Here is a 22,236-nt window from a genome sequence, read left to right as displayed (position 1 = left end):
AATTCATTCGCGAAGTCAAATATACTACTTGGCTAACAAATGTTGTAATGGTGGAAAAGTCGAACGGGCAATGGAGAATGCGCACGGACTTCACGGATTTAAACAAGGCTTGTCCCAAGGATTATTACGCTCTATCGAGCATTGATGCTTTGGTAGACGGGGCGTCAGGGTTTCAAGTACTGAGTTTTCTAAATGTCTATTCGGGGTATAATAAAATTTCCATGTATCCTCAAAATAGCGATAAAACAGTCTTTATTGTTATGAGGTGATGTCGTTCAGTTTGAAGAATGCAGGGGTGACTTATCAGCGACTAATGGACAATTTTTTTTCGTCAGATTGGCCAGTGTATGGAAGTTTACGTGGATAACATGGTTGTGCAAAGCTGATTGGTGGAAGATCACGTAAAGGATCTTGCAAAAGTGTTAGGTCAAGTGTGCAAATATGAGATGCGTCTCAATCCGGTAAAGTGTACATTTGGGGTGCTGGCTGGAAAAATTCTAGATTTTATGCTGACGGTCAGGGGAATAGAATTGAATCCGGACAAGTGCAAAGTGGTACTTGAAATGAGGAGGTTCAGCGCCTGGTGGGACGTTTGACTTCATTGTCTCGTTTTATCCCTAAACTGGCCGAACGGATAAAACCAATAGTAAGAATCATGAAGAAGAGTGCGGAGACCAATTGGGATGATCAGTGCGAACAAGCCTTTAACGAGGTGAAAGGTATACTGGCCAACCCACCAGTTATGGGACGACCTGATCCTAGTCATGACTTGTAGTTGTTCTTGGTGGTTTCCGAAGAAACGATTAGTGTAGCCTTTAAACAAGAAGACCCCGAGCTTAAACTTGTGTACTTCATCAACAAGACGTTGCAAGATGCTGAGACGAGATATAAGCAAGTGGAGAAGATTGTTTTAGCTTTTGTAATAGTCGCACGACGTTTAAGGCCCTACTTTCAAGGCCATCAGGTAGTGGTGAGAACTAACCATCCACTTGCTAAAATTCTGCGCAAACTGGATATGGCAGGGAGAATAGTAGGTTAGTCAGTAGAATTGTCCGAGTTTGGGTTGCGTTTCGAGTCGTGCGGGTCAGTACGGTATGACCGAACGATTGGAATCCAGGGCCGATTGGTCTAGCTACAGTAAGCGTTAATCAACCAGGTCAAGTGGTTTTATCAATAATAGGCCGAAGTTGGGCCATCATTTAAGTTATTGGGCCAAAGGTCCAGTAGAAGATAAAATAATCAAAGGATAAATCAAGATTATCTAATTAAAGATATTGATAAATAGGTTACAAACAACCAACCATATTTTTAGGTAAGTCTGTTTATATTTTATTGGGCTTATGTCAGTTTAAGGTCAATGAGACAACTTATAAATAAAGAGTCAGGACCACAAGCCAGGTACGCTTTGCTCACATTCCACTACTCTCAAATACTCAAACAATGTTAACTATTCACAGAGTATTCAATCAAGAGCCAAAGCTCTTCAACAACACGCCTAACTTGGGCATTAGAGTGCCTTTTGTAGGTACCTCCCCCCTCTGACAAGAAGGAGACCGAGCGGATCGCGCTAATACCAAACGGTTGATAGCACGAGACCGAACGGTCGTAAAGGAGCAAGTGACCCAGATTGAGGGAAGATAGGAGATTCAGGTGTTCTAGGTGACCAAGAGCAAGGAAGACTTGGCGGAACAAGTTAGTCTCTCGGTCCTATAAATCCCTACAGAAACAATATATATATATATATATATATATATATATATATATATATATACTATACTGAAATATACCAATCGGAGTTAATGATCATTCATGGAAAGTTACCAGGTATTAATGAGTCAGATTGCCTTATGCTTGATAATGTTAATTCTTACCATTATCTAAGCATCAATTTAGTAGCAAAATCAACTCCTTTCTAGCTTGTAACTTGTCACATCCCAAAAATATAGCACACCACTATATACAGGTGTCCACATTTAATAATATGATAGAACAATTACTATAATACGAACGTCAAACTTACAGTTATTACAAAATAACCATTCAATTTTTTCGTTTAACTTTGCAAGAGTTTCCTATACTACTACCGAACGTTCAACATATAACCGAACGGTTATATTTATAGAACAAAAATGGTGAACGTTCGGTTCACCAAAACTATATATACTATACGACTGAACGGTCATAAACCTTCACAAAAACACAACCCACATAAAAAAAATCATATTATTTAATTAAGTCATCTAATCTAATGTAATGTTTCAGCACAGGCAAGTGTGTAATCCTCTAGTGTTTCAAGGGTTTTCATTCACGGAAAAAGAAAAAAAAATGGAAAACAAAACCGACAACTAAGATATTAGTATGATAAATAACCTCCATTAAATACTAAGAAGGAATTAAATATAAAATGAATTAAAATTAAAATTTGTAAAAGTATTTATCTACCTAAGAATATAGAGGTTGTAAAGAGGTATAAATTTCAAAAATTTATGATCTCAACTTTGGTCAGTTGAGAGTTCTGAAGTAAGTACTTCATCAAAACTTCTGTCTGTTTTCAACCTTCAATGTCTGTAGACTAACAAAGGGCGGGAGTAGATATCATCTTCTGGCACAACCTACACAATCAGAGCAAACATTTAATGGATACTGTGATTATGTTAAAAAAATTGACGTAAGAATGCAAACAAGGGGAGAAGAAAACACAGAACAAAAGTAACTCACGCATATAAATGCTTCAATGTTGGCTTCTTCAAGAAGTGCAAGATCACAAGTGGATGAGACCTCGTGCAAGGTTATCCAACTTCTGATAGCTAGATGGGTGAGATTCGGAGTAGAAAGCACAATCTTGTACTTCACTTCGGTGTACCTTTTCATGGTCAAACGAGAAAGGTTGGGATTTGATATGCTGAGGACTTTGTCAGGGTTACTCAAAGAACACCCCAGAAGGACCAAACTGTTCAACAAGAAACAGGATGAAAAGGGTTCAGCGCACTCATCACTGTCCCTTGCGGTGAACGAGACATTAGTGAGACTCAAGGTTTTGAGCGCAGGTAGTTCTAGAGATTGTGGAAGTTTAAAGATAATACCTTTTGAAACAGCGAGAGTGAGAGATGTGAGAGAGGGTGAAGAAAAGATGATAGGTATGGAATAATAAACAAATTTTGTAGATAGGTGATAGAGATAAATTCTCAAATGAGCGACATAATGCAGAAGAGGAATGAAAAGGTTGAGAAGCTCTTGTGGTGCGACGCATGCCTCGAAATCAAGACGATGCAAACGAATGTAAGTGTCTCTATGGGAGACAACGTGGTGGACAAACTGGTTGTAGTTGACTTGGTTTTTGAAATCGCCGCGTCTAAAAGAGAGAGTGGTGAGAGATTTCCAATGGTTGTTCCATACTTTCGATAAGAGAGAGGTTTGAACTGCCGTAGCTGTGTCCACAAAATGGATTATGTGAACAAGAACATAGTCGGGCAACGCACTGATCAAGTCTTTCTCATCTTCTCTCTCTTTCTCACAATTCTGGTTCTTCTTGGTTTCTGTCTTCAACTCTACCATGCTTTCTTTCTCTTCTATGGTTGAAAGGAAAAGAAGTGTTAGATTCGTGCAATACCTAATATGTATACCATTTTTCTTTTCGTAATAGATAATTGAGAATATTAAGGTAGTTGAAAAGAAGAAAAAAAAAATACTTTCATATACAAATTTTTTCAAATATTTGATATCGTTCTTTACCTTTTATTTGTTTTTCTACAAAAGTTTGTTTTTTAAAGGATACTTTCAAATACAAATTTTTTCAAACATTTGATATTGTTCTTCTTTACCTTTTATTTTTTTTTTCTACAAAAGATTGTTTTTTTATACCCATGTAATGTTTGTTAAATAAATATAATGTGTATTGAATGATGTTAATATATTATTTAGAAAATATCTTTTAAGTTTTAAAATATAATTTAATTTTTTAAAAAGAAAACATTTTTATCAATACTTAAATTTTTAATACAAATAATTATAGCAAATACTTTTTAATATAAAAATATAATGTTGTCATTTATATCAATTCATATTATTTTATTCGTTTTTCTTTCTTATAAATTTATAGCATACGAATAATTGATAGTGGTGATATTAAATATGAAATACTATTAGATTAAACTAATAGGTAATAGTTAAAAAGTACTTTTTTATAAGAAATGTAGTTTTTAAACTTTCTCTACCGAATATTCTTCTTCTTTATATTTTAAATTTCTACTTTTTGTATAAATATAGAAATAGAAAATATAGTTAAATTTTAAATACATCAAAATAATAAATATAATTATATTTATAATTAAGATGATTTGATATTTATAATAATATTTATTAGCTTCTAAAATAAACATAAATTAAAAATTAATTAGTATCTTATGCTTATTTAAATATTTATTGTTATTATTCGGTGGACTTTATTTTCATTGTTTGCAATTAATAATTTTAAATATGTTTATTTTTAAACGTGTTTTATGAATATTTTCAGTTAGTATATTTTTATTAAAAATATTTTAATTGATATATCAATTCATTTTAAACACATAATGTTTTTCCCTTTAGTTTAGGACTGATTTTAGGTTTCTTTTAATATTTTTGACCTTTATTGTCTTGTTTTAGGTTGTGTTCATATTAGATTTTGTTTTAGTCTTTAATTAGTAGTTATTTTAGTTTCTTGTCCTGTTGCAGCTGTAAATAAATTGCTTAATTAGCATTTGGCTGTTTTTAAACTCTTTTCATTTTTTAGGTTCTGTTTTAGTCTTTACTTAGAATTCCCTTTAGGTTTTTCTTGTTTTAGTTTCTTCTTTCTTTACATTTCTGTTTTGATTGTTTAGGTTTTGGTTTAGGTTCATTGCTTTAGGTATCTTGTTGCTTCTCGCTTTTGCTTATTTCTTTTCCCTTTTAATGTTTCTTTTTGCATAGAAGTGTTAGTTAGGAGCTGTTGTAGGTCTTAGTTGAGTCTATTCTACTTTGTTTTGAGTTCTTTTTTTTACATAATATTTTGTTTTAGTTGTTAGGGTTGTACATGGGTTTAGGTAATTCTGTTAGGCATTTTTATAAGCTTTTAGGTTTTGTTTCAAGCTTTTCTTCATTACTTGCTTATTTCACTCATTTCTTAGCTTAATTTCCTTATATTAGAATTGTCTAAGAGTAGACTTAGCTTTGGATTTAGGCATAGCTCTAGCATTAATTTTTTCAGCTTTAGTTCATTTCAGTTAAGAAAATTTTTGCATAGAATGAGTAGCAAGTCAGTTTTAGCAATTTCTGAACCTGGAGAGATTTTGGGCTCAATTTTTGTCTTTCTTGTGTGATTTCATGCATGTTTGACTTTTAATTCTGATTCTGCATTGATTCTATGTGATAAGCTTGCTCTTAGTAGATTTTATACATGATTTAGGCATTCTTTCTTTCCATTCATTGTCAAATTACTTACTCATTTCAGTTTTATCCATTGTATCTTTCTTTTTTAGCCGTAGCCTATTTTTCTTTGTTTCCATTCATTATAAGCCTTTTTCCCCATCATTACTCAACCTGTAGAAATATGTGAGAGGAAGTGAGGATTTAGTGAGTGCAAAAGAGAAAAAAAAGGTTATTTGTGAAAAAGAAAAAAAAATGAAAAAATGAGTTGAACAAATCTGGTTGTGTGAAAAAGAAAAGAGCAAGTCTGGAAAAAAAGAGAAAAATGCAAAAGAATTGAAAGATAAGACCTGACAAAATTGAAAACTAGAGAGAAAGAAAAAAAAAATTGGACTGGCCAAAAGCTAAACAAAGAGTGCACTAGGATCTTTACTCTTCTTCACACACTAGTGCAGTCAGGGGAAACGACAACGGTTAATAGGCAGCGGTTCCTGAACCGAGGCATATTCAGGCGATGCAAAAAGTCTACCACTTTTGGCCTCGGGTGAAAATTGAGGCATAAAAGGCTCGGATACTGCCTCGATTCATCCTTAACCGAAGCAATAAATGTTTTGATTTTTTTTAATTTTTTTTTCGTAAGACTTTATGCATCGATTCCTTCTGAACCGAGGCAGTATGTCCTTCTCTACTGCCTCGGTTGTAACCTTAACCAAGACAGTAGAGTCTATTTTTGTTTTTTTTTCATCTGCTAGCCTTTCTGCATCAGGTGTGACCATAACCGAGGCCATAGGGTGCTTTTCTACCTCGGTTATGACCTCAACCGAGGCATATACCCTGTTTTTTTTTCTTAAAATGAGGTCTGTTTCTGCTACATTCTCAACTACAGAAACATACCTGAATATATATTTACAACCATAACAGTCCAGAATAATCCAGAAACGTATATTTTGAATGAAAATTATATTAAAACATAAATACGTTCAATGGAATCATAAATCAACTTCTTAGAAGCATAAATCAATTCAATGTAATCATAAATCAAGTTTGAAGCATAAATCAATGCAATGTACAAAGTTAAACTAATAATAATGTAGAAAAGCATAAAACAACTTAGAAACATAAACTTAGAACTTACTATATCCTTATATCTACTACATACTATTATATAATTGAACTACATATTTAGCCAATGTTTTCCTCACGAGTTGAAGCGACTTCTCTGGAATTGGAGCAGTCCAATTGAATCTCTACATAAAACACAATGATTTCAATTAGTGTATATGAAATCTAAACTATAGAGAAAATAAAATTGAAACCTAAATATTACAGTTTGTCATCCACTAGTGTAATGTGCACGAATAATGGTCATCATCCAAAACATGATGTAGTAACCACATTCATATGACCCCGTTTATCTATTACACTACAATATATAATCATAATTATAAAATGTTAAGTAACATCATTTGAATGGAACCAAATGTAACAAAGTATGGACTAAAATATCAAACCTTAAGGGCAACCCATGCAAGCTTTTTAGCTGTAGCAGTAGATCTCCCAAATAACATCATATGTGTTGCAAGGGAACTATTAAAAAAATTGCTTTAGTATACATTTATATAACAAAGAAAGTTGAAACATAGAGGTTCTTACCAATCTACTGCATTTCTAAGAGGGCTGGGAGAAGACTTGTGCAATGAACAAAACTAGACAGCAGTGTTCTCCGGTATGGAGATCACAAGTAGCTGTCAATGACACCTGAAATTGGTAATAACTTAATTGTCATATACCAAAATTAATAAATGAAACTTTAAAGTTAACAAACTTCACTTACCCAAGTATATAAGGGAGAAAATGTATCTCCTTCCCCATTCCAAAGCAGGTGGTGATGTATGTTTGGATATCATCAAATTTATTTCTTTCATGAGTCATAGAGGGGTCAATGAACCCATATACATCGTTCAACCCCTTCTTGTTACTGACATCAAACATATACCTGAAATGAACACATGATGTGATATAAGTAACTTGATAAAAAATAATTATATAAAAAAATTGTCATAAACTTACTTCATCCACAGTTGAATGAGTGTAATATTAATTTCTTCTCTCCCCGACGCAAGCTCCCTAACATCTTGATGATGCAAGTACAATGGGATCTGAGCTTCTATTCCAAATGTAGTAGAATCCCAGTGTACATTCATCGGCGCATCTGAAATGAAATTAGCAAGCTCGTCTAACGCATCAAGAGGGTCGTCCTTAGATAAACGAGTCTTCTTCGGTGTAGTACTTCCCTCTTGACCTATCTACTGTTACATGAAAAAATGGTTATGTTATAACGTCAATTAGAAGTAAATATTAAAATTACGAAGTATATAGTATGAGTGTTTACCGGGGGATTAGATACATCACCAACCAAATGAAGAAATAGTAAAGAAATCAAATCTGTTTAAAAGAAAAAAAAATGAAGAAATAAAATGTAATTTGAAATAAAAGAAAAGAAATGAGAATAGAACTCTAAACTACCTAAACAAAAACAGAAATTAAACTACTATGAGAATTACATGCAACTAAAATGACCTAAAACTAAAACTATAAACAAGCAACTCAAATTGGAAATTTAAAAGCTAAACAAATCCTAAAAGCTAAATGAATATGCTCATGTATGAAGTAACTGAACTTAAATGTTGCAGACACATATGTACAATCTAAGGTAAAGAAAAGTCAACAAGAAACACCTAGAACTAATCATCAAAAGCAAAGAATCAGGGAAGAAACTCATGAATCAGAACCAACACTAGTCTAAGCACTTGTAAAAATAATAACCTACACTATCAACATCATTATTATCATTCACAAATTGAACTTTCTCAAACAGAAACTAAAGGAAAATAAGTCCTAAATCCATAACATTTCCAAATAACAGTAAAATAAACTATGAAGAAAAAGTGCCTAGATTCTAATCAAAAGCAAAATAACACTAAAAAACATAATTGATTTCATAGGTGAAATGCACATTAGAGTGAATAAAAGAATGCTTAGAGTTCTCAGGAAGACATCCTGTTAAGTGAATCCCAATCCAGGGTATTCAGGTTCATATTTCATAACCTTGAAATGACTCTTTCTACTAATTTGTCCAACCAATGTTCATTTGCCTATTCATCAATCTAAATTTCACAAACAAATGAAAGGAAGCATAGAATTGTGCAAATGATTGAGGATAAAGCTTCAATTACACTCAGAAAGACATTCTGACTTAAGTAAGCCCAATCCAGGGTCTTATAGTTCATATTTTAGAACTTTCAATGGCAACTTCCATTCATTCACAATCAATGCAAATCTAAATCTGATATACACTAAAGAAAAGAGTAGAAACACAAATTCGAATGAATCTTTATACATTGGACTCTTCTCTGACTCGATAAAGAATGTTCACTACAGAGTCATTCAATTCCAAAAGGAATTAGAACAATCAAAACACAACCGAGAATAGAAGAAGAACTTTATTAATATGAAAAGAAGATTACAACTATACCGGAAGTCACCAAGATTCTCGCGGCTGTCACTCTCACAATTGTCTCGACGAAATCCAGAAGCAAATGTAAACCCTAATCTATGAGTGTAAAACTATAGCGAAAAGTAAAGTGCATGTTAAAAGTGTATGAACTGTGTAGTCTGTTTACAAAAAGCCCCTTTTTTATAGGGTTCACCAAACAAAAAAGGGGAAGGGGAATGGGAATAAACATCTTGACGCTTCATGCTTCCCATCGGACAGCTCTCCCTTTCTTTCTCGTGCTCCACAACTCTCAGCCCTCCGATCAACTTCAGCGTCCTCCTCGGTTCAAACTCCGATCATCTTCTATTAAGTGACACTTGAGCATTTGGGAGCTTTCTTCCTCTCACACGAGCAAGCCCTAGGTTTTTGGGTGCTTTTTCTCAATTGAATTGCTTTCAAACAGGACCCCTAACCCTTTGTTCTTTTGAGTGGATTTGAGGGAATGGATTTGAGGGGATTTGAGGGGATTTGAGAGGATTTGAAGATAATTTTTTTTGTCGTTTTTCTGAGCGAATTTGGAGGTAAATGAGAGTGAATTTGAAAATAAAATTTGTGAGAATTAATATAGAATTGTATTGAGATGACAAATTAAAAAAAATTATTTTCAAATTCACTCTCATTTACCTCCAAATTCGCTCAAAAAAACGACAAAAAAAATTTATCTTCAAATCCACCCTCTCAAATCCACTCAAAAGAACAAGCCCTGAGGGAACTGCAGCTACCAGCCTCAAACGGCACCGTTCCACTAAAGTGGGTGCTAGCTCAAAACGCATAGCTTCATTTACAATGCAGGCCTAATTTCCCCAAATGTGGCAGCAGCGGCCCACTCTTCATCAACCATCATCAGCAGTGCATCAGTAATCTTCCTAAGGCAGTAGCTTCCAGCCTTGAAACGACATCGTTCCACTTTAAGGAGAGTCAGGCCAATCTTGAAATGCAGCAAAGCCCAATTCAACACCAATCCAGCAACCCAAAGCCTAAGCATCCAACGTAGCAGCCAAGCCCATGTGCATAATATGACAACAACGTTTTGGGTGTTACTCCCTCCACCACCACATTTTCTCCCTCCACCTCCCCAATTCTATTACATATTTTTTGAATTACAAAACTAACCTTTTATAATTACAAAAATAACCTTTTTTCTTTTTATTCCTAATTATTTACTTTTATAATTAAATTAATAAATAACTTTTTATATAATTATAAAATTATTAAAGAATACAAAAAGTCATATATAAAAATATATATTATATAAAAATCCTAACTATATATAACGTGCAAAATAAAAAAAAAATCTAAATATATACTAATAAGAATAAAGATCCTCAAAAATACATTATTAAAATACATCAAAATATATTCAAAAATAATATATCAAAAAATATAAATTATATTATTTAAATATCTTCAAAATTAATATAAAAAAACTGTAAAATATAAACCGTAATCTTTAAACGGATGTGAGCATCCGTTTAAGGGAAAACGGATGTGAGCATCCGTTTAAGGGAAAACGGATGTCAACATCCGTTTAAGGGAAAACGGATGTCAACATCCGTTTAAGGGAAAACGGATGTCAACAGGGAAAACGGATGTCAACATCCGTTGACGAATGCTCCATCACAGTCACGGCTGAAGATGAATTGCTTTCTTCACTTTCAATCTTACTAAACACAAAGTCCACCACACTCTCACGTCACAATTCTATAAAAGAGAAGAAGAAATGAAACATGAGAGACAACCCAAAGATAGTGGAACGTAAGAGACAACCTGGGAAAAATAATAAAGAGAAAGAGGGAAGAATGATAAAGAGAATGAATGTACGTGAGATTTTAAATAATATTAACCCTAAAATTTTAATAAGGGTAAAATAAAAATTAAAAAATAAAGAAAAGGGTAAAAGGAGAATGGGGTGGTGGAAGAAGGAAGTTGTGGTGGTGGAGGGAGTAACACCCCAACGTTTTGAGTAGGTGAAACCAGTCCAATATCTAACCAAAAATAATCAGCCCAACACTTCAATAAGCCCAATCTGCTAAAAAAAAATCAGTCCAAAAATTTAACGAAAGTAAAGGAAATCTAACAAACAAAAAGAGAATTTTTATCAAAAGATTTTCAAAAATTAATTTTCTAATTATTAACAAAAACTAGAAATTACATCTAAAAACATATTTTTAACTAAAATTTTACAATTCTAAATATTTAAAAGAAAAACCTAAAATCAACCTAATTCTAAACGATAAGAAACTAAAATGAACTAAGAAAGATTTCTAGACATAGAAAAGGATGTAAATTTGGAGAGTTATCACCTATACTCTCTTGTTCGGATTCCGTTCTTCTTACTTGGATTTCCTACGGGGTTCTTGTTCGAGACAACCGTCTTCCTAGAAGAACCATATCAATTGGTATCAGAATGTTACCTTCCAACCACATCTTCCAATGGCTGCCAACACCCGCTCTGTACGTGAAGATTTCGATCACTTCAAATATTCAATATTATAAAACTGTGAATTATAAAACAATGCAGAACGGTGAATTATAAAACTGTCTGATAAAATGTCACAGAAAACCAAATTTCCATAATGTGTTTGACAAAATCCCTAAGAGAAAGAAAACTACGAATTATGCAATGGAAATTCTTGGAACATATTCATATACCTAAATCTACTAATGCTATGCACGAATAACTCTCTAACAATGTAAAATTCACAAAATCACAGTTGAAAACCAAATATGGCAGCAAAACCATTGTATTAGGGTGACAACACTCATGACAGCAAATGCATAATCTGATTTTTTATGTAGAACTGAGTTGAATGGTAAAATTCACATGCAACCATATGTAAATTCATCCTAATTAACTACTGGAATGAAGAATCTTAACAATATAAAATGCAGAATTGAAATTCCTAATTCTAACCAAGCATGAAACCCAAACTAATAGAATTAACTAACTAAACTGTAAAAACTGGAAATAAACTTGAGAACAGGATTCAATTGATTAGAAAGCATTGAAACATTAAAACAGTAGTAAAATCAAGTACCGGAATGTAAACAGCAAACTAGAATCAGTAAAGTAAAAGAACAAAATCTACGAACTAAAATCAGTAAAGCAAACATGTTAAAAGAACCAAATTATCAAAAAGTAAGGGTTGAATTAAACCAGCTGCAACTGACAGGAGAAAATAAGAGCTAGTAGCTATACCTGCAAAACAGAAACAAGGTTAACAACTAAATCAAAATCAGAAATTGGTTAGAAGGTTAGTAAAGAAAATTGTTAGTAAACATGTTAGTCAAAATAAAGTCAGCAAATTAAATCTAAATCTGAAATGAAAATAGCACTAAAAAATAAAAATAAAAGCTACCAGGTAAAACTAAGTACTCAATCAACTAGGGCAGAAAGTTTAAAACAGCAAAAAAGAATCAGCAAAAATCATATATTAAAATTGTAACAATAGTAAAAACAAGGAAAGAAAAAAAGCAAAAGATGAATTATGTGAAAGATATTAAAAATTAATAGAAAGTGAGATAATTTTATTTATTGGTCTTAATTTTCTTTAGTTTTATTCACTATTAAAATTTTATTTTGGAGGAAAAAGTTATTTGCCTGAAAATTCAACAATCACTGACGGATTTATTACTTTCTATTTGGAAAAGCTATTAAAAGTTCAAATTCTCTATTGAATTTCTTTCTTCAAAATCGTACACGCAGCTGGTGTTTTAAAACTTAAAATACCATTAACGTTAAAACTTAGAATCCATAATATATAAGAGTATTTTTATCTACTAACACCCGATACACATTGCTAAAATGTACCAACTGAAAAACCGACGTACACGCGTTAGCAAACCCCATATATAATATATATATATATATATATATATATATATATATATATATATATATATATATATATATATATATATATATATATATATATATATATATATATATAAACATAGTTTAAAGGCGCCACAAAAGAATAACAAAAAAAAAGTCCAACAGAAAATCCAAATTCAGCTATTACCAAATGTGTGTGCTGTTTTTTTCTTTTACTGGTTTCTAATGAGTCTTCAGTCGCAGATATTAGTAAAATAGATAATTAAATATTTTTATTTTCTAAAATAAAATAAAATATATTTTTTATTATGATTGATATTTTACAGTTTCGATCAATTAAAAAATACATTTTTTATAAATGTTAGTAGGAAGTATATTTGCTACCTTTTTAATGAATAATCTTGATTGAAAAACCTAGTTCTATATTGATAAGGGTGTCATATGTAAGGTTGATGAGGAAAAAATCGTAAGAATGAAAACATGAATATATTAGACAGGAATAACAACAAAGTAAAATGATAAAAAGGAGTTCTATACTTAATTTTGTGGAACAATTATAAAATTGTGCTTTTAGTTCTTAATAAATTCAAATGAAAATTTAAACTTAATTTTTTCTCGCTCGAGGAAAAATTGATATAACCCTAATATTGTTTACAAATTTAGGATCACTTTCCAAATGGAAAGATAACTTCCATTTTTCCTTGCATAACATTCTCACACACAATCATTCATCCAACACAATAGTTAACCCTATCGTTCCCTTTACTTTCCAAAAATTCATTCATATTCCTCATCAACATCCATTGATAGGCACCTCACTCATCGTCTCAAAACAAAACAAGTATGTGATATTTTTTCCTTGAATGGTTTTACCCAAGAGACTTGTCTCTTACATATAAAAACATCTCTTTATTTTGAAGTGTAAGGTCGAAATCAATGTCCAACGTCTAAAAAGTAGTCTAAGAGATCTATAAACTGTCTTCTACTCCAAATCTCTGGTAGGCCAAAGTCTTTGGAAAATACCGACAAAAAATACTTTGATATCAAATTTAGTTTAACGTTTGATAATTCAGATATCAATGTGTAGTAAATACAATTATCTACCTCCTTACCCCAAACTTATATTTATAGATTTCAGAATAAACTTTTGATTAACAACTACCTAACTATGATCTAATTGTTGATAATCATATTTTACCTTATATAGTTCAACATTAATTAATTATCCTGATATGCGAATGATCATTCGATTATGAAAATAATTTATTCAATCTCGTTACTAATAATTGACCTTCGAGTTTATAACTCATACAATACACTTTCTTGTATAAATAAATATAAATAAATATAAATAAATGTCAAATCTTGATCAGTAATTTTTAAAAAGAGAATTATATATTTAAATTAAGTATAATTTTGATATATAATTTTTGTATAAAACTGATAAACTTCATTTTCTTGATCACAAGGTAATTATTTGTAAGTTACGTAATTAAAAAAATATAAATATATATATACTGAATCTGTATTCTAAAACAATTACACTATCTTTAATCACCAATAACAAATTGACCTTAAAAAAACTTAAAAAATAATAAATCTATGGACAGAGTTAGAATATGGAGACTAGCCCCACCCATATAAGGTCTATCACTATACATAGGAACTGTAACAGAGTTGATGTTTTCCACATCATTTTGGAAAGGTACTTTGCAAGCATGATTGATAATATGAAATGGTGATGGCAACATCAATGGCTTCAAACCCATGGCCATCCATAGAGTGAGAGATAAATAAATCAATACCCATCTCCATCTACCTTTTAGGTTGGCCAATAAGAATCATGTAATAATGTTACCTTATCATCTCATTGCTTGACCTAGTAGCATGCTTTGTCCTTTCTTATGTTTCATGTTTTCATCACTCATACAAAAGAGTACCCTTATATATATATATAAGTGTTTCATTTCATGTTATTAATCATGAACTTAAATAATTTGTAAAAATAAAGTTTTCCAATTTAAATTAACTTGTGATAATCCGAGCTGGCCGGCCTAAGTTAAAAGTCTTACCTTTTGTCTAATGATTTTTTAATTCGTGATTTTGTTTTTCATTAAAAAACATAACTTTCTCTCACTTCAGACTTTCAAACAAATGACAAGAAGCTTCTTAGGATAGTTTCAATGTTTTACAGCAGAAAGTGGTAATTGTGGTAGTTATAAAAACGCTTTAATAAATTAACTGATTAGGACTCTGTTTGTCTTAAATATGTTTCCTTGTTAAGAAATTGCTAACAATGACATTGTCATAGAAAGGGGCTATAAAGAAACTTTGTAATTGATTGTGCTTAGCCAAGTATGCACCCTATTATGATTCAATTTTTTTGGATGAGAAGTTTTAATTAAATATGATTAGGAGAAAGTATTTCACTTTATTTATACTTATCATTTTATTAGGAAGAGATTATCAAAAACAAATTTAGGTATATTCTCTACTCAATCATTGTCTTTGTGTTCTCACTTCTCAACTCAACCACTCTATGTTTACCTAACATAACCATAAAAAGGTTTTGCCGCAAAGATTCCATAGTTTGATGCTATTCAACATAATAATTGGCTCCAAAGTCTGCTGTGTTTGGTTCATCGTAAAAAATAGCAGAACTCATTTTGTGTAATTTAATTCAGTTTATGCTTATGAAAATTGCTTCAGTTTCTGAGACCTCATATCAGATCATGCTATGCCCCTACTCCATAAAACACTTTCATTCAAGTTGAATCATTGAAAAAACATTAAAAATTACCAAATGAGGTGTTTGATGCACTGAGAATCATATCAGAGTTGAGCCTGTGATGTTCCTGTCATCATAAGTTTACTTTGTTCTTACATTTTACAGTAGAATACAAAAAGTTTAAACTTAGCTACACAAACTCACCAGTTACACAACTAATGGAGAAAAGCTGTTGAAGTCTCAGATATGTGATAGTAACAGAAGATAAGTGTAGTGTAGTTTTCAATCACAAGATGGAAGTAACTCTCTTTTTCATTTTTTTGGATACAAGAAGAATGTGTTCTACACAAGACCTACACATACATTACATTAGAAAGAATGAAATGAATCAAAGAATGAATTGATTTTGTACATCTACAGCTGATTTCTATGGCTAGATCTCAACTACACCCACTGCAAACTCAGCTAAACTTTCAAACTATAGCCAATTTGAAGACAGAAACAAACTCAAGGAAGAAATTGCAACCTTAAAAATCAGGTTTCTCTCTTCATGGCTATGATGTCTCAGTTTCTCTGCCACTAACAGCTTCTGAGTGCTTCTGTTTTACCACTTAGTGGATTCCAAAAGCGATTATCTGCCACATCCGTGTTTGGAAAATCGTTGAGAAGTAAGAAACCACCTTGGAGATGCAAAAGTTATAACCTACTACTTCCTCTCTAGGCGTGAAAAATCACATCTGAAACGTTAAACCAAACACTCCATACATAATTTACAGCCTACTCATATCCACATCCTTTTGCAGCTGATTTTGCCTCATGACCAACACATCCAAAGCCTCTTTCATCCAAGGATAAGGACATATTTCTTTTGCCTCAGCCACAGTCATCTGCATGATGCATATCAGTTAAACATTAGAACACTAGCAAAATCAAAGTTAAATGACTAAGATATATTGCTCTTGAGAAAGTGAATTTGACAACTGAAAAATAGGTTAAACACTTACCCATCTGCGTTTTCTTGTGTTCATCTCTGGCCAATTATCCAATTCCTTCTTAACAAGCAAAGGGAACATGTATCCCTCATGCATTATAGGTTGCCGTTTGCTCTTGTAATACCATTTACCCAAATTATTCTGCAAGAGAACAAACAAACACCACACATAAGGTAAGATTCAAAGACACTATTATTTAAGGGCTGAAGAAAAACTCAATCTTAAAAGTACTTGCTCACACACACTTACCTCAACACTGCCAATAACCCCAGCTTCTTCTATAGTCTCTCTTAGAGCAGCTTGTTCCATGGATTCATCAATTTCCCAACCTCCCTGAGACCAAATAAATAACACTCTAACATCAGTAACAAGACCAAAAAGGGTTTAAATGAACCAAAGTTAAGCTTCTAAACAATACAAGATGTGGAGGAAAAATCAATACCTTTGGGAACTGCATTCCATGGCCTTTCTGAGCACTAATCACAAGAACCTCTAACTCCTTATCTTTTGTTCCATTGTTCTTGTATCTATAAGGAATGCACCTGTTCATTTCCAAAATCACCCCACAGAACAAGTCAGCTTAACAACTCAATATACACACAGAAAAGGACAAATTTAACTTCAAACCCACCAAACCAAAAAAAAAAAAATATTATTTACAAAAAATGAATTTTTTTCTGCCACCGGCCATCAATGATTAAATCAAAGACACGCTTTAAACCCTCTTCCAAAACAAAAAACAAAAAGCCCCCAATTGAGAAAAAAATTGGAAATTTCAAAGCGTGTCCACCATCTTCGACTCTAGGATGCTGGTAAGTTTGGTTATTTTTTTCAAAATTAGTTTTTGTTTTATAATATGAGCTTATCTTTCCACTTCTTTCATTTCAATTCTTGAAACAATCATTTCAAATATAACTTTACAAATTCAACAAGTTTAAATTAAAACCAGTCCCTGGAAAGTGTAAAATTACTATGGGAGAAACATTTAGTGAGAGAAAGAAAGAAACTAAGAAAACCCTAAAAATCAGAACTTGATGAAACCCCAGAAGAAGAAACAGGAAGAAAAAGGCATGGGAAGGAACAAGAACACACCCCACAACTTGGCGACATCCTTGGTCATAACGCTGCAAATGCCTGCCAGTACGAGGGGACACCAGAGACATCATGTTCTCCAACTGTTTGGGAAACAAATCCTTGGAAACTCTCTTGGAGAAAAGAAAAGGGTATATGAATTTGCAAGCCAGATTCCGAGAAAGGAAGAGACCCATAACGCTAATCTTCTTGTTGTTGGAGTAGCGTTTGCAAAGTGGAGTAGCTATAATAAAATTAAAGGGGAGAAGAAGATGAGAAGAAAGAAGCAACAGACATGAATTATGGTATGGGACAGCCAAAGAGGTTCTTTATATAACTATCTGTTTGATTCTTGGGTGGAAGATGTGTGTAAAAGTGTGCGCGTATAGATAAGTACAGCGTTCAAAAGACACAGCGCATGACCCTTACGTTTACTCACGCGCTTTCTTCAATTGAAACGTTTTTTTGGGGTAATTTCTTTCTTTCTTTTTAGGTAGAAAATTCTAAAAACGCTTTGAGGGTTTCAAATTTCCACCAACTAGTTTCTTCTCCCACGTTTCGAAACCCTCTCTTTTCTCTTTAATCTGTACATGTGATAAGTAGTTTTATGGTCTGTTCATTACAAAAGTAAATTACTGTAATATTTAATTATTTACCATTAGGCATAGATATTTATAATTATTCTTTAGTTTACATATTTTAGTGTTTCTTTTTAATTCTCATACTTAGTCTTATTCTCGTACTTATTCTTATACACACAATGAGCACAATTATATGTACTAGTTATTATAAGAATTAATTAATAATTTAGTTTTTATGTTTTTTAATTAAATTTGTATATTGTAATAAATATTAGTTAAGTCTTTATTTTTATAATACTTTGAATTTTCAAAGTAATATGTATTTCAGTGTTTATTACATGTTAAAATTAAAAGAATTTCAAAATAAAAGGTGATTTAAATATTTACATGTGACAAATTTACATTTGACGTTTAACATCAATTTAACATCAAAACCGATTATATTTATTATAGAGAAACTTAATTAAATAAAAAATAAATTTAAAGTAAAAAAATAAATATCTAAATATGAAAAATCAAATTATAAATTAAAGCTTATTATGATTTTCATAAGTTTTTAATTTATTACAATATTATCAAATAATTAATTTCCATTAAAAGAGTATTTAATTAAAAACATAAGGGTATTAGAAAAGAATTAAATAAAATAAAATAAAGCAAATTCATACAAAAAAAATAAGACAGCAAGTTTATATGCTATTACAATATGGATTGAAAGTTTTAATTAGTGAGAAAGTTTTTTATTAAAAATTATTATATATATATATATATATATATATATATATATATATATATATATATATATAATGCAAACTCAATTATATGAATATTTTTATAGAATGCGTTCATATTTTCATAAGTAAAAAAATAGAGAACCTAAGTAAAAAAAATTGCACAAAACTATTCAAAAGAATATTATATTTCAAATTAATTTTCATATGTATAAAAGGTTTAATACCATATTTTGTCCCAGTTTCGCTCGACAATGTCAAACTAATCCCTCTTTTAAAAAGTACGTCAATTACGTCCTTACTTAATAAAATTTATATCAATGAAATCTCTTCCGTTAAATCTGTAGTTAATTATTTTTCTCTCTTTTCTATTAACGTCGTTTGGACGGATTTAACCGAATAGATTTCATTGATATAAATTTTATTAAGTAAAGACGTAATTAACGCACGTTTTAAAAAATAAACTAATTTGACATTGTGAAACAAAACTGGAACAAAATAGGATATTAAGTATGCATAAAGTAAGTTTTGTATAAACAACAACTTATGTTTTAAACACAGGGATTAAAATATTTCTTTTCTAGAAGAAACAGCTGAAATCTAATAATTTAATGTCCCATTCACACTATGAGAATTTACTTTCAAAAAAACCTCACACTGAATGATTGAAATACAAGATGTCAAAGAAATAATCAATATAATAACAGAAAAAAAATGCAAAGATAAAACAATTTTTTTTAAAAGTGAGCAACGTGTAAGAAAAATATCTAATTCTAATATTTTTATATTTAGATATGATATAAAAGTTTAGTTATGTAATTTACTTATAGTTGTTAATAAGAAAAGTTCCAATATTTCAACTCCCTCTTATGTTATGTCACAACATTATCTTCCATTTTTTTTATAAGTGCACACTATAAATCCCCTACTAATTAAACATGATCACGCAGTAATTATGATTTTGAAGAAATGTGGATTATAAGGTGGAAATGTGAAGATTATAACCAATTTATTCTTTGGTTTAAAATAATAATTTATTTATATAATTTGAAGATGAAAAAATATATTTAAAATAAGAAAAAATAATTATTATTTTTTATAAAAATTTTATTATTAATATTAGTAGAAAGAATTAAACTCACGATTATTTTTTTACTTTTTCTACCAAGTAGATTGAGTTATTTATTTTAAATTAGTGTTATAAAGTGATTGTTGCGAAAATGATTAGGGTTTGTAAAATTGTTGCATGATAATAAAAAAATGGAGAGAAGAAAAGTCACAAATTGAGGGCATTGGTGAGAAAATGGAAGTTGGTGTTCTTGCAATAAAATAATGAGAAGGGTAAAAATGGAAGAACGTGTTCAAAAACAGAGGTATGGTTAGGTTTATGGTTAGACGCGGCTTGTGAATGAAGGGCGCTTTCAAGCACAGTGAAAAAGTGAAGTGGAAAGAAACTCACTTTGAGTTGACAACACTTCCTACCCACACGCTTTATGCTCCGGACATATCTGATTTTTTCTTTCTTTTTTATTTTTGAGTGAATTGGATAGAATTTGAAGATAAACTTTTTTATCGTTTATTTGAGTAAATTTGAAAATAAATGAGAATAAATTTAAAAATAAATTTTTTTAATATTAATATAGAATTGTGATTTTTGATAAGAATAATGTTAACCATTTTTTTATAATTTTTTATTATTTTATTAGTTTATATATTTAAAAAAGAATAATAAAAAATTATCATATAAATTATCATATAAATAATTATAAAAAAATTGCTAAAAAAGTATTTTTTTTATAATTATAATTTCTTTTCATCAGAAAATTATATTTTATTTTAAAGACATTATAAAAAAATAACACAAAAAGGTTTTAGAAAACTCTATATTTGTTTTCGTATTCATTTGGACGATTAGGATTTTATCATGTTAATATGGATTTGAATTTGAATTCAAATGTTTTAAATCAATGAATATGAGAAAGTGAAAAATGAAAGAAATAAAAATGGAAAGTCAACTTCTTTCTATTAAGATCGTGTTTGTTTACAATTATAAAAATATGTGGAAAATTTTAAAATAAAAATAATTGGAAAATGAGATCAATTTTGTTTTTAAACTTTTCTGACAATAATGTGATGAATGCAAATAAAATTTCAAATATTAATAAACATTAATCCATTTTTTATCTCAATCATATATATATATATATATATATATATATATATATATATATATATATATATATATAAAAGTTGTTTCGATTCCAGTAATATGTTAAGATAATATTGTTAAAATTAATTATTATATTTAAAGTATAGCCTCCTTTCAAATTTTATTTTTATCATTAAAATGTCTTAAAAAGTTAGAGAATGTAAATATATTTAAATTGTTTTTAATTTTAAATTTTAAATTTTAAATTATATGAAATTATTAAACTTACTGAAACATATTTTTTTATATTTTACACTATAATAAAACAATAAGAATGAAAATAAAATAATAAAAAACAGGATAAAATTTAATTTTTTATCTGTTGAAATTTGAGAATATCTTTTATATTAATTTGAATTTTATTTTCATTGTAATTATTTTAATATCAAATTACCTTTTAAAAAAAATACTTTATATATACTTTTTTTTCTTCCCTTAATCCAATCATCTTATTCTTTTATTTGATTCCATTCTTTCCTCTTTAATGTATGGTCTTTAAAAAAACATAAATAAATAAAAAAGTAAAAGGAAATAATGTGTTCAAATTAAATAATATAAAGAAAAACACAAAAAAAAAATTGATTTATTCTTAGATTTTTACTTTTTATTTTTCACTTCTCAAACCATCCAAATAAAGTGACGATGAGAACTTTTGTTAACATTGTAGGTCACTATATTTAAGACATCTTGTATTATTATTGGTTTGAATCTCATGATTGTGTCGTACAAAAAATAACTCTTAGTCACCCTACCGGATATACATGTAGACTATTTGAACTTCAGCATCAACATCTCTCGTTTATTCTCATTAATTATTGAATATCTAAAAGCTAATAAGAATTTATCTAAATGATTAAAATTGTATTTTAAAGATAAAATATTTAAAAAACTTAACCACATAAAATAATTATCACACATTTTTTTTTTCCTAAATCACGTTCAAGAATAATATGATGACACACTTTCATTTTTATTTAACATATAATACAAAATAAAATCGTTATAAAAAACTATATTTTTAAAAATAAAAAAATAATGTAAAGTATTTATATATGTTAAAATGTCATTTTTTTCGATCAGGTTTATTTTTTCTTGTTTTTAGGAACTAAACAGACGCAGTTTTGTATACATTTATTGACCTTTCTATAAAA

At 30.1% G+C, this 22,236-nt stretch overlaps 2 protein-coding genes across 2 annotated transcripts; both read right to left on the bottom strand.

Moving 5' to 3' along the window:
* Positions 1–2,558: 2,558 nt before the first annotated feature.
* Positions 2,559–3,555, bottom strand: LOC124834515 (putative F-box/LRR-repeat protein At4g15060). Its single transcript, XM_047309222.2, has 2 exons — positions 2,719–3,555; positions 2,559–2,612 (listed from the first exon to the last, which is right to left on the bottom strand). Exons 1-2 carry the CDS (start codon positions 3,553–3,555, stop codon positions 2,559–2,561), a joined length of 891 nt encoding a protein of 296 aa, XP_047165178.2.
* A 12,240-nt stretch (positions 3,556–15,795) lies between these two features.
* Positions 15,796–17,833, bottom strand: LOC124834514 (nudix hydrolase 18, mitochondrial-like). Its single transcript, XM_047309221.2, has 5 exons — positions 17,586–17,833; positions 16,936–17,035; positions 16,743–16,826; positions 16,506–16,634; positions 15,796–16,388 (listed from the first exon to the last, which is right to left on the bottom strand). The coding sequence occupies exons 1-5, from the start codon at positions 17,759–17,761 to the stop codon at positions 16,272–16,274; spliced, it is 606 nt and encodes a 201-aa protein (XP_047165177.1). The 5' UTR covers positions 17,762–17,833; the 3' UTR covers positions 15,796–16,271.
* Between the last annotated feature and the right edge of the window lie 4,403 nt (positions 17,834–22,236).

Source organism: Vigna umbellata, chromosome 4 (genome assembly GCF_029865625.1).
Source record: "Vigna umbellata cultivar VRB3 chromosome 4, Vumbellata_1.0, whole genome shotgun sequence".
Classification (NCBI taxonomy): Eukaryota; Viridiplantae; Streptophyta; class Magnoliopsida; order Fabales; family Fabaceae; genus Vigna; species Vigna umbellata.
Note: the sequence above shows the minus strand (reverse complement) of the source record. Positions and strands in the feature narration are given on the sequence as shown.